Below are 13,947 nucleotides of genomic sequence, written 5' to 3' on the forward strand. Positions count from 1 at the left end.
ACAGTGATTCCAGATGTGTGATCAGTAGTGTATGTGTGTGTTGTGTTATGTATGTGTGTGTCTAGATCTCAGTCGCGTACTGTAGTAAACAGGGCAGGGTGAGCTGAACCTGCGGGTCACTCCTGTCCTGCTCCAGCTGCAAGGACAGCTTGGACTGCAGCCTGCTCTGGGCCGCGGCCGATGGCTGTGGAGGCCTCCTGAAGGACGGAGCTGAGGAGAACGATCTCCGAACGGACCCCAGTCGCTTCCATAGCTTCAGCTGAGGCTCGCTGGGTAAAGACTGTCCACAGTAGAGGACACCCCCTGGCTCGCAGCCTCCGTCCAGTTCCTCTGACCTCCTGGAGGAGCAACACAGTGCCAGGAAGCTCACGCACCCTCCGAACAGAAGGAAAAGGCAGAGGGTGACGATGATAGTTGGGAGCGGGTGGTGGAGGACGAAAGGAGGAAGGGCAGGGGAGAGAGGGATGGAGAGATTGGATGAAGGGAGGGAGAGGTTATAGAGGGGAGGAGCAAGGGACGAATACGAGGAGGTGTAGGTCAGGGTAGAGTTTTGCAGGTTGTCCATGTTGAATCTGAGGGGAAAAGGAGAGGAGATTTATAATGGGTGTGATTGGAGCCTAATTCATTATCTTGAATGTTCTTCCCTAAAGCTGCCTGTGGTTACACCCCGATCGTTAATAACAGTCATATCACAGTAAATATAAAGATTCGTCGCAAATTCTTCAGTCCGTTGAAAAATGAGAATCTGCGCTCTTAAGCTTATCGTTAAATTGGTTAAAGGTTAAACAACAACTGTTCCGCTCTGACCACTTACTGTTCTTTTAAGTCCTCAATACATACATAATCTCCATTCTGATTGGCTGCCCTGTATTGTGCCTAATCCACAAAGCAGTCCAGACTGGAACATACCGAATAAACCCTAAAGTCTTTCCAGAATGTCAGAAATATACATATATATCTCAATCAGCTCTAACATTAAAACCACAGACAAATGAAGTGCATAACATTGATCTGCATAATAGGCAGCAAGTGAACAGTCAGTTCTTGAAGGTGATGTTTTGGAAGCAGGAAATATGAACGTACATAAGAATCTGACTCAAAATTAGCCCAATAACTCACTGCCCAAGTTAACCTGACCCTGACCACCACTAACAGAGGCTAAATACAACTCTACAGTACCCAGTACTATGAGACATTGTCTTATTTTCTATTCATTCTTGATCGTCGATGTGAAATCAGGTCCTGCTGGGTTTAGCCAGATATATCTGGCTGTAGGTGTGATCTAGCTGGTGCAGATTCAAGTATGTGTATGTATGTGTGTGTGTGTGTCTGCAGGATGTGGTAAACAGAGTAGATGTAATCATTCTTGTGAACAAAGGTAGGAAGATGTGAAAGGTGCTTTATATTAAACACAGTTCTCCTTTTATTTCCATTTAGTGCTAAAATACAAACAAAACATAAGCAGTGAACATTGGCCACTTTATTAGAAATGCCTACTTGGTTGGTTCACCGTGAGAGTGTATAGTTAGAGGCCATAGCTTATCTAAATAAGTCTTTTTTCAAAGGTGGTTTATGTTTGTCATTCTCTAGAACTTTATTAGTGGTCAGTGTCACCACAGAACCACTGCAGGCTGAATATTTTTATGGTTGAGCAGATATTATTATTATTATATTATTAACCCAGCAGTAAAATACGTGTGTAAAACCCCAACCCACTCTCCACACACACACACACACACACACACACACACACACACACACATACACACACATCCTAAACAAAAACATGGCTATACTCTGAATAATTTACTCTAGTATTATTGACGTTGAATATTTGTGCTTTTACTCATTTACAATGGGTCTGATTAGTATTATTATTATTATTATTTATTACATATTTTTAATCCCAAATTTCCTCACCAGTTTTAGAGAGCCAATTACCCAACCCACTTGTTAGAACTCAGATGTACATATAATTATGTAATCAGAACTCCCAGACTAGGAGGATGAGAGCGCAACCAGTCATTGCTTCTTTTTCAACTGCTGTCATAGTGGCAGTGCCGTAGTCCGCTGGACCACTGAGTGTCTGATTATTATTTTTTGTAAAATATCCAATTAAATTCATGTTGGTGAAAAATTAAATGATGCTAAAGGCCTAAAGGATCAGTGGCATTTTTAAGACATCAAGACTGACACTTGTGCTGTGAAAACGTGTTTGCCCAGTCCCAGTTTCTTTTCCAGACATTTGTCCAATTTTAATGTTTCAGATCAACCAGCTAATTTTATGAACATTAAAGAAAACATGGCTAAACACCCAGATGATATGCATGATATATATGATTATATCAATAGGATTCAAGTCTATGAAGTCTGGACTTAAGTCCAAAACTCAAATTTGGGGAGGGGGTGGGGTTAGCCATTCAGAGGTAGACAAAATTAAAGCCCATTGGACCTTAGAAGGCTAAAGTCCTGTCGGCGGGCTGAACATGTTATGCTAGTACCATTCTATTACCATTAGCCCCTCTGGGTTGTACAGACGTCACTGCAGTTACCGAGTAAGACACATTAGTGTGTAATAAACCTTAAATGTTAAACGGGCAGTTTATGATCATAAAACCCTCCTCTTCTGCAAAGAGCATTGGGCCCAGATTCCTAAAGAGGGATGAAAAACACTCCTCAAAAGTTGTCACAAACGTTTGATTGTAGTTGTTACTGCTAAAGGTGGCGTAACCCCTGATTAGGTTTAGGGGGACAGTTACTATTTTCACATGGGTGATGCAGGTTTGGAATAATCTTTATCTTCAATAAATGGAATGATCATATAAAAGACTGACACTTCCCCTGGGTGTCCGAACGGCCGAGTCGCTCGCTGTCTTCAAACGCAGACTGAAGACCCACCTCTTCAGAGAATACTTGGACAAATAGATTACTATGGTCACCTTATTGTCTTGTGTTTAGTAATGTCTAAGCTTAGAGGTATCTTTGAATTATTAGTCTATTCTAACTAGCTAAGGTTTTTCTTGGGTAAATAGCAAAGCACTTTGTAAGTCGCTCTGGATAAGAGCGTCTGCTAAATGCCATAAATGTAAATGTAACTCATGTTGTCTTTATCTTATGTTAAAATAGGTTGGATAGTTAGATCATCTAAAATATTGAAATGTAAAAAATATAGAAAATAGAAGACATTGGAGATTAGATAGGGGTGGAAATACATTTTAACAGAACTGTACCTCAACATTCTGAAGGGCTTTAAGGAATTAAGTCGTTCTCTTCTATGCTTTTATTGGAAGTTGTGTCATTGACAGTAACTGGACTAATCTGCTCCCAGCATGCCTCAGTTTGCAACCTTTGTGTAGGGTTGCATCTTATTGGCTGATTCAATGAAACTCAACAGAATACCTAAACCAGAACTCACAAACACACTTGCTTATACACACAAACTGCTGGCATTTGAGCCAATTACATCCCTATTAAAAATATGCGCAAACAAGCAAGGAAGCCTGACAAGTACTTTTTGTAGCAAAATACAAATTAGGTTTATTAAAACAGCCTCCTTCCATATAAAACACACACACACACACACACACGCTTGGTACACCAATCAGTAATTTCTCCCTCTTCCCGCTCAGTAGCGTTCATAAATGTCAGCATGTTAAAGTCGGGGTGCTCAAAGCGTGGCCTAACCGTTTAGTGAAAACACATCGGGACGTGAAATTAGTCCCACAACAAAATGCCAGAAATGCTGAGAAAAGGCCATGGAGGCAAGCTCACGCTTTAGAGAAAAACTTCATCAGTCTTACCAGCTTACACACACACACACACACACTTATACTCGTTTATACTAGTTTCAAATGCTACATAATATTGACACAAGCATGACCATAGTGCCAAGATAGATTATGTGCTGCAATATGACAGTGTCATGTTACCATTACCAGTACTGTTTTGACACAGCATATGACATAAACTAGTCATGACATCAGACACTATAGCATCTGTCATGCTAAAACGACACTGTTCTATTACTAGACATAACCTGTCATGGCAACTCATAACATTTATAATACCTTAATAGCATGGTTATGCCAGTGAGTACCAGTAAGTTTTGAATATTTGCGAACCACTACTCAAGTACTCCAAACCACCCTTTTATAATTACCCATAAACATGTAAAAGCAGCAGCCATGTACTGATAGTGTTGATAGTGGTGAAAGCACGAATGAACTGAAATCAGCTGTGAACCAATTTAACATTTTCTGTTTCTTCTGAAATCAGGGGCATTAAAGTGAGTTAACCCTGCTTTTGTTGGAGTAACTGTCAGCAACAAGAGTGTGAGTGAGGTCAGGATGCTGGATGATTACCACCCCACCTCATCCCTAACTTCCCAGCTCATCCCAAAAGTACTGGATGGAGCACCATTCACCATTCCAGAGAACACAGTTCTTCCACTGCTCCACAGCTCAATGCTGGGGGGCTTTATGCCCCTCTAGCCCATGGCTGGCATTAGGCAGCATGGTGCCAATAGTTTCATGTTGATCTGCTCCAGAGAGTCCTATTTTATTGGCAATATTTTTTTTTTACGGGACGTAGACAAGCTGTGTGTGTGCATTTGCACATCTGTGTCAACAATTGGTGCAACTTAAAGTAGCTGAATGTATTCATTAGAAGGGGTGTCCACAAACATTTGGATATATAGTGTATATAAAATCATTCTTAAAATGTCCAGTTTAGTGGTTGTTTAATTTTTTTTTAGTTTAGTGGCACGTCGCTAAATAAACGGTTACTAATTTGAATGTAGTAATTTGAATAACATAATTAATAACAAGCATTAACAAACTATTTGATAATGATTAACGAGCCTGTACTACCCATTTGTAAATACTAAATACAGAAACAAACAGCATCTTAAATACTCAAGTGTTCAGATATTAATGCTAGTCCTACCTCACTGTCTTATTTACACTATTTGAAGTAGTCCAAAAGGAAAATGATCAGTCTATTATTATTTAATGCTAAGTTATTGTTTTTTTTGTCCCTTGAATTGAAGTTACTATTTTGCAAATACAAAGGTTTGTAACATCCGTGATGATTTTGCTTGAAGCCAATGCACACAAAGGATAAGCTTGAAAAAATGACTCTCTGCTCAATTCAAAATCCAAAATTGAATATTCATCAGCAATTAGCCAGATGGCCCATTATTACTACTAGCAATTAGCATCTCTAATATTACATCATGAACATTAGCGCAAAATCTTAAAAACAAGGCTTTCTAAATGGTTCTTGGCTTGGATGTTTGTACAGTTTAACGGGTATACAGCCCTCTCGTTAAATGGCAGTACTTTACACTTTAAAAGGTTCTTCACACTCACACATCTCGTTTACAAAAGCTGGTTCTTTACAGACGCTCTGCTGGTTCTTTAAAGATGGATGCCAAAAGGTAGCTGATAAACAGTTCTGTTAAATTACAACTTTACCTCAAGCAACAGTATATCTCCTGTGTGCTGCTGTGTGTGTTCCCTCCTTTTCTCTTTCTTCCACTCTGGGAAGCTGTGCCTAGGATGGAAGAGAGAAAGCGAGAGAGGACTGACGGGCCGAGGGGGTGCAAATAGGTGGTCTGCGACTTTGTGTTTGTTCCAGCAGTGCTCAAAAACGCTGCTGTTCGGTTGGATTCACTATGTGAAGGCTCAGTCAGCGCCCAGTAGGGTTAAGTTAGTTTAGATAGACCGTTGTTTTTGGAAGTAGTATTTACTCAAAGTTGCGGACCCCTACAGGCTTTAAGAATGGTACGGCCCACTCTGCATGCCCTATTCATCTATCTCAAAGTGACCCCTACCCTTTCTTCTCTCTCTCTCTCCCCCACTCCCTGTCCCTCCTCCTCTCTCACCCACTTTCTTCTTCCCTACCCCAAATCTCATTCTAAAACTAATGAGACTCCAGAAGGGGTACCTCTCAGCCTGTGTGTGTGTGTGTGTGTGTTTGTCTTGACAACCACCTAACTGTTGTAGGCAAAGAAAAGAGATGGACGTCTTTTACTTTAATCATGTTTATGAAACCAGTTTAAGAGACCTTTGTGGTTGCTACCAAATTCTGACCCTACCATCTGATGATTGGATTCATCTGAGCAGGCTACATTTCTTCAGCTTGTCCAGTGTTGGTGAGCCTGTGCCGAGCCACTGCAGCCTCAGCTTTCTGTTCTTGGCTGAAAAAAGTAGAACCTGTTAAGGTCTTCTGCTGTTGTAGAAGACCATCCTCCTCAAGGTTGAATGTGTTCATGTGCATTCTGAGATGCTTTTCTGCTCACCACACTTTTACAGCCATATCATATTGAGAGGATTGCCGGCTCCACAGTAGTTCAAAAAGATGAGGTGGCTGATTTCATGTGACTCAGAGGAAGAAGGCGCTAGCATTCACCCTCCCCGCGCTGGAGGCATTGTGTGATAGGGGGGAGTCCCAGTCACTGAGTGGGAGTTGGAAATTATAAAAAAAAGAAGTGCAAATTGATTTAAATAGAGTACTGTTCTTAAAGTTTTGTTTCATCATAGCCATATATGAGGCTACATGTGGAACATACTGTTTACTGTTACCTCATCAGATACACTCTTAAAAGGGGGGGGGGGGTATTTAATGGTTCTTTAGTAAAGCAAAGAAAGTATTTTTGCCTGGTTAAATGTTTTTTTTTTTACTTGTACTTGCTTCTTATGAAGTTTGATTTCGGAGTCTTTGTACATTTTATGTAAATAAACAGTAATTATGTATTAAAATGTGCAGAAATTTGTTCTCTTTGGAAAATCTGTACTTATTTTCAACAAAAACATGTTCCCATGTCCTTGCATTGTATAAAAACCTGTGTGTGTATATTTGTGTGCAGGTCCAAGCTACGGATGCGGACCAGGGGGAAAATGGCAGGGTCCTGTACCGAATTCTCTCGGGTGAGTGGTCTTCCTGCATGCTGCTCCCACATTTTGAATGCCTTCTCCAGATGTGCCCACACAATGCCTTACAAAACTGTACCCTGTAATAAAATACAGCACAATAAACAACACACGCTTGGCGTGAAAAAAACAAAACAAAAAAAAAAACAACACCCCACAAGAAGCTGTGAGAAGATTTGAGAGACCACAGGCATGTAAACACTGTGGTGTGTCTTCACCACAGGCAGCAGCCTGAAGCATTAGTGCATGCAATGCGCTGGGCTCTCTTCACTCTAATCTGATGCTGTTAAACAGCTGTATGGTGTTGACTTTGCACTTTATTACTATTATTACACTATTATAGCGTGAAAGCGTTTGGAAAAGAATGGTACAAGGTGTGCTGATGTGTTCGATTGGTTGTCTGTGACATGCACACTTGTATTGCAGAACAAACTGAGCAATGCAGATGCACACACGAATGGGGAAAAAGTACTGTTAGATTAAAGGACTTGATGTGTTGCTCTAAATGTAGAAACGTGTGTTTGATTTATTTATCTATCTATTTATTTATTTATTTATTAATTAGCATAAAACTTTCCTCTTTCCACTTTAACCATATATGCCTCTTTTTAAGTTGTAATTATTTATTAACTGCAAACTATTCAGTAACTGCTATGAAACTAATAAAATAAAAACTAAGTACTTACATTGTTTGAGAGTGGGGAATAGAAGTATGGCTCCACACACAGGCATTTAGGGTTTACAGGGTTAAGGTTATCATTTGGGCCATGTTATATTATAAATGGAGTCAGGGTACAACCGCATGAGTAAAATAAAAAAGCAATAAGCCATGAGAGTCTATGTGTTGCTGTTAGCCGTGGTAAAATTGCCATCAAGTGACTTATTGCTGTTATAAAATAACAATAACATAATCATAACAACATGATAAAACATGATGTTCATGTCTTTTATTAAGGACATTGAGTAAACATCCACAGTGCAGGCTAGAGAAGGAAGTGAACCTTAATGACTTCTCCAAGTGCACTACATGACTTTTTACCTTTACCTTTGAGACGTACGCTGTGCTGACCCATTTCTTAACTTAAATGGTGCTATAGTTCCTGACATGTACTAACACCAGAATGTAACTGCTGCGTAATTTAAGGTGGAATGTTAAATTAAATAAGAAACTGCCTAAAACACACTACTTGATTTTCTCTCTAACTGTTGACTCTGCCTGACACAAAATCCGCAGACTAGAGCCAACCAGCACAGACTTAGCCAAACAGGGTAAAAATTATGTATTGTCACTCTAGCTTTAAGGCGATGAGGTTGGAAGTTTGAGATTCTTAAATTTGTCCAAGACCACCTGGATGTCCCACAGTGTTTCTTTTAGCTAGAACACTGTAAACAAACACCAAAACCTCTGTGAAGCATGGTGGAGGCAGCATCATGATTTGGAGGTGCTTTGCTGCCTCAGGGCCTAATTTAAAGGTGTATCAGAACATTTTTAAAAGAGAATGCAAGGACAGCAGTCCATGACCTCAAGCTAAAGAGATGCAAAAAGACAGTGACCCAAAGCACACAAGTAAATCAACTGAAGACTGGAGGAAAATGATTTGTACTGATAGAGTACTGACCTTAACCCAATTGAGAGTCCAAAAATCCTCCTAAATATTGTGCAAAATTACAGGTTACAGGTTATCAAAGGCTTACTTACTTTTTCTAGCCTGCAGTGTGGTTGTTTACGTGCTCAATTAAAGTGACTGTGTGTTATTGGTAAAAAAGTAAATGGTGCATGTATTTGTCATTATACAGTGTACACTGTACAGCGAAATGTGTCCTCCACATTTAACCCATCTGGTAGTAAACACACACTCACACACACACACATGTGTTAGGGGCAGTGAGCACACACACACACCCAGAGGGGTGGGCAGCCAACTCCAGCGCCCGGGGAGCAGAGAGGGTAAAGGGCCTTGCTCAAGGGCCCAACAGTGGCAGCTTGCCGAGCCCGGGAATCGAACCCACAACCCTGTTATCGATATCCCGGCGCTCTAACCGCTGAGCCCGTAGGTTTAGCTATATTGTGTTTGTCTGGAATTGTGACTTACCAGACACTTATTAGATTACAATGAGACCACGTTTTATCAGTCATCAATGCAAATTATTTAGTAAACATCTCAATTCAGAACCTAGCACTCAGTTAATAGAGGGGCACTCATGTATGTTAACAATCTTTCAACCTGTTTAAAAGTATCTGCCGAGTTAATAACCCCAGGTCTAGTCATTAAACGAGCTGGATGTTGTCAGCCCTTCAGTTTAACCACACCCAGGTCTGGACTTCATATTTCCATACACTCAAGAATACACCCAAGAATCCATACGAGTGTGAAGGTTTTAGTAACTTTAATATTTAATAGAATCCAGTGGATGTGAGGCGGTCAAATTAGTGCATATTTTCATTATTTCAGTAGATTCAACTTCAGCCGATTAGATTTTAGAACCAGATCTGTTGTATAATAAAGACTGTGAATGTGTGTGTATGTGTGTGTGTGTGTGTTTCTCTACTCCTTAGGTAACAGTGGCGGTCAGTTCAGTATAGACCTCCTGTCTGGTCTTATCACTCGAGGGCAGCGAGCACTGGACAGAGAGACTAGCAGTTCACACCTGCTGGAGGTGGAGGCCTACAACAGTGACCAGGGCAGCATGAGGAGCTCTGTCAGGGTGTGTATGTAATACGTAATGTGTGTAATATATGGGCACACTTTTGATATTTTTCTATAATAGACCCTATTTAATGCACAATTAATCATTCCACCTCAACCCCGAAGGACCATTACCCCTGACAATATTGTTTGAGTGATGGATCTGATGGATCACTCACTTACTGTTGCCTGTGTATGAGGCATAGGAGTGTTGCTGGGGGTTTTACTCACACGTCAGTGCTACTGCTATGTGGAGAGTGAGTATATCACTCAAAATAACCAAACAACAGCAGCTCTGTGGTTGGAAACTGACCACTAATAAAGGGCTAGAATAGGTTGCAAACGTAAACTTTGCATCAACAGATGGGCTATATAAATGCACGTATGGCTGAGACAAGTAAATAAGGGTGGATAAGGAAAGAAAATATGCATAAATAAGCATGGCCTTAAACAGAGGTCTTCAGTCAGGGGTCCTTGTGTGTGTGTGTATGTGTGTGGTAGACAGAGAGCTTATAGAGGACAGTGTGTTGTTGATGATGAAACCTCTGTATCGCACCATCTTACCAAGTGATCTCTTGCCACTGATGTTCTGAGAAGAGTTCTCTCTCTCTCTCTCTCTCTCTCTCTCTCTCTCTCTCTCTCTCTCTCTCTCGCTCTCTTTAGGTGATAGTGTATGTGGAAGATGTGAATGATGAGCGTCCGGTCTTCACTCAGCAGCAGTACAACAGACTGGGCCTCAGAGAGACCGCAGGCATCGGAACCTCTGTTATTGTAGTACGAGCCTCTGACCCAGACACAGGTGCAGAATTTACTTAACTCCCTTTCTAAGAGTCTAGACATGTATTGATACACGATGACGCATCAGTCTGAAGGTGTCTTTTGAGTTGCATAGGTTTTGGAATCTGAACCTGCAACCTGCATTCAGGCCCTGTTAAAGCAGCAGTATGCAAGAATTGCTATTTCTTAATCCTTCTCCCCTTACAGTGAAAAAGTGTAATAATGCTTTGAGACACCTCTAAGGGACACACGTTTCTGGACAAGCTGAGAGACAAAGAACCGACACTGAAAGTGAAAGAAGCATGTGGAATGAGGCGGTAGAGTAATATTACAGAGTTTTACACAAATATGACTCGGGCTATGCAATTCTCGCAAACGTTGTTCTGCCTGCTTCATCAGAGTTACATAGTGCAGAGAGCAGTGTGCCAGTCCCAGAGTAGCATTGACAGAGACGAACTTCCCTTATTACGGACAGTGGAGCATCAGTGACTTTGAAAGGTGTTTTAAAGGGGGAAAAATTAAGAATTAAGACATTGCTGCATTTACTTGATATGTAATGAACATGGTCTAACATAACTCATTGAGGATCATAAACTTTTTTGTAAGGTCCCAAACAGGGTCAGCCGCTTACAGGGGTAAAATGTAAAGGAGGCTTTACTGGGATATTCACAGTCCAAAAAGCCAAAAAGGGTCGAGGCAAACACGTAATCCACAATACAGGTAAACAGGAAACCAAAACACTGGCAAAGATCAAAAGGGCAAAGACAAAAGGCAATGTGGAAAAATCCGAAAAGAGGTCAATACACGGAATATACACAAATATCAGGAAACGCTCAGTAGCTCACCAGAATGGGATACAGTACCTCGCGAGATGCCTAGTCTAAAGCCCGGGCCTAAATACTAGTCTAATACAATCACATGATCAAACACAGGTGCTAGTCCCTAGAATTCTGAAGAGCGAGAACGTGGAGAGGAGCTTGCAATCACATGAGGAGTCATGTGATCTCCTGGAGAATGCTGGGAGATTGAGTCCGGATGTAAAAAGACAGTCAGTGGATGTGTGACATTTTTAATTGTCAAAAACTCTTATTGCCAACAAGAAATCACATTAATAGAAATAAGTCACACGACTCTCATGTTTTTTCATTACTGTGATTTGAATAAGCAAAAATAATCACTTCAACCCAAACTGGCTCTGAATGAGCTCACACACACAGCTTAGACCGTATATCCGACAAGAATGAAAGCCTTGTTCATCTCACAGAAAGCACTGATTCTATACACAGATCTGTTTTACTGTTTTACTGTTGACACAGATGTACAGTAACTCCTCTGTCCCTGATTTAGTCTACTAATCCAGGTTGCAAATTTGAAAACATGGAGGACACTTTTGGCTTCATTTCTGCAGAGCGAAAGGGAATGGTCTATGACCCAGGTGTTTATGCCAAGGAGCTGCTTTGTCAGGAAATTCAGCACTGGTCAAAAATGACGGCGCATGCATGATGGCTAAAGGTAGAAGGAGGAGAGGAATTATGCAGATAAAAATAAAGGTGTCTTAATGATTCTGGACTTTAGAGGCGTTTTTACAAAACAACACGTAAATGGTTCTACAGCTTTTACACTATGTGGAAGTCTTTAAGCAACACTGTTTGTCAGCTAATTACATGCACATGTCATAACACATACATAAACACTGCATAATGCATTTATAAAGCTAAATTTGAGTCTTTCAAATAAGCTACATAACCCTACATACAGTGACATTTCATCAAACATCTTTTGTAATCTGGTGAATACTGATATAAGTTGTTCATAAATACTCAATAACTGCATGTTATGAATTTTCTCATGTAGGTAGTCTTCAAGTAGCGTGACCAGTTTTATCAAACCATAGAGGGGGACATGTGATGAAGATCTCACTTTTTCAGAGCTTGTGCACACACATGTGGAGTGCCTGCTGACTCTCAAACTGTAAAATAAAACATTTTTGTCAGTTTTTGTAGGCTTTCTTGCACATGCAAATGTTGGCTTGAGCATTTTCAAACAAAGGAGAATAAACTAAACAAAGTAAGCTAAGACGTAAGGTCTTAGAATTTATGTAGCCTGTAGAGAGGAATAATGAGAAAAGTTGGGGGTGACCCCACAAACTGTGTTAACTTGTATAAAAGAGATATAACCTAAAAAAAAACTTGTTTAAACCTTGGAGATCAGAACCAGATAATTTGGGTTTCCAAGCTACCGTTAGTTGCCACCATCACCAGCCTCCTTGTTTTTCTGTGTTGTTGCTGTGAGCTTCTGATTGGACTGAATAGCTACAAACACGGTTTTGTATCCTGTCAGCAGATCACATGAGGTGTTGAAAGATGCTATTTAAAGAGTCACTCTATAGTCTAGTCACTATATTGACTCAGTTTAGACTTGTTCTCTGTAGCTTTAAAAGAGTGTAAAGGCTTGATGTTCTTCTGCATATCTATGGTATTTTTCCATTGTTGATGATGGATGACGCGCAAGTCCTGAGACAGTCTATGAAGACTTCCCTCTCTCACTTCCCCAGAAACACACACACGCACACACACACTATGCATCGATGTGCAGTTTTTAGCCAATTGCAAAAAATAAGTGATAACCAATAATTAACACCTCCTTGTTGAGCATTTTATTGATACTTCTCTATAACCCATAAGAAGAGAAGTGAGCATAATAACCGTGATACCTTTTGCTAATGTGCTTTCAAATGACTCATTCGAGCAGTAATATTGAAAGTATTGGGTACATATATTGCATTTCACTGTGCATCAGATGAATATCTGCTGCAAACTGCACCCGTGTTGTCCTCCACTGAAACTTCACACCACTGACATTTTGACTCCGCAACATCACAGTGTGACTCCACATGTTCCAGTGCTGACAGGACCGAAACTGTATCTGATGAGTTGCATTTGTGGTGCTTCCAGTATTAAACACACGATCATTAAAGAGACTTTTCTTAACTCTCTTTACTTCCATTTATCAGTGAATACTGTTTCAGCTGTTGATATATCATGTATGATCCTTTAATTATACTGAGGAAGTTGGATCCACGGGGCTGCCAGTTCTGACAGGATTAAGCAAAGCTAACAGGATATTCAGAACACTGAACAGATCTAGATACGGGTGTGGTGTTTTACCATACCTGTATCTAGGTGTGTATTCACCACTCTGGGGCAGTGGTGGCTCAGCGGTTAGAGATCTGGGCTGTTGATGACCGATGATTGATGATTCGATACCTGGGCTCTGCAAGCTCCCACTGTTGGGCCCTTGAGTAAGACCTTCCACCCTCTCTGCTCCCCAGCTGCTGGAGTTGGCTGCACACGGCTCTGGGTGTGTGTGTGCACACTGCCTCTAGTTCACTAGTGAGTGTGTGTGTGTGTGTGTGTGTGTTCACTACCACAGATGGGTAAAATGCAGAGGACAGATTTCACTGTACATGTTATAGTGACAAATACAAGGTTTTTGCATGACAAAATACAACCTCCGACTCAAGCCATCCGTGCAGTGAACACACACATACA

At 40.7% G+C, this 13,947-nt stretch overlaps 1 protein-coding gene across 1 annotated transcript in view; it reads left to right on the forward strand.

Annotated features, from left to right (window-relative positions):
• The window catches only part of cdh23 (cadherin-related 23), a 358,315-nt gene that overhangs the window by 285,947 nt on the left and 58,421 nt on the right, over nt 1-13,947 (forward strand). Inside the window, exons 28-30 of the mRNA XM_072677393.1 lie at nt 6,869-6,929; nt 9,490-9,638; nt 10,283-10,418. Coding sequence (XP_072533494.1) covers nt 6,869-6,929; nt 9,490-9,638; nt 10,283-10,418 — 346 coding nt within the window. The remainder of the gene's footprint in view (nt 1-6,868; nt 6,930-9,489; nt 9,639-10,282; nt 10,419-13,947) is intronic.

The sequence above is a fragment of the Salminus brasiliensis genome, chromosome 4 (assembly GCF_030463535.1).
Source record: "Salminus brasiliensis chromosome 4, fSalBra1.hap2, whole genome shotgun sequence".
NCBI classification, from domain to species: domain Eukaryota; kingdom Metazoa; phylum Chordata; class Actinopteri; order Characiformes; family Bryconidae; genus Salminus; species Salminus brasiliensis.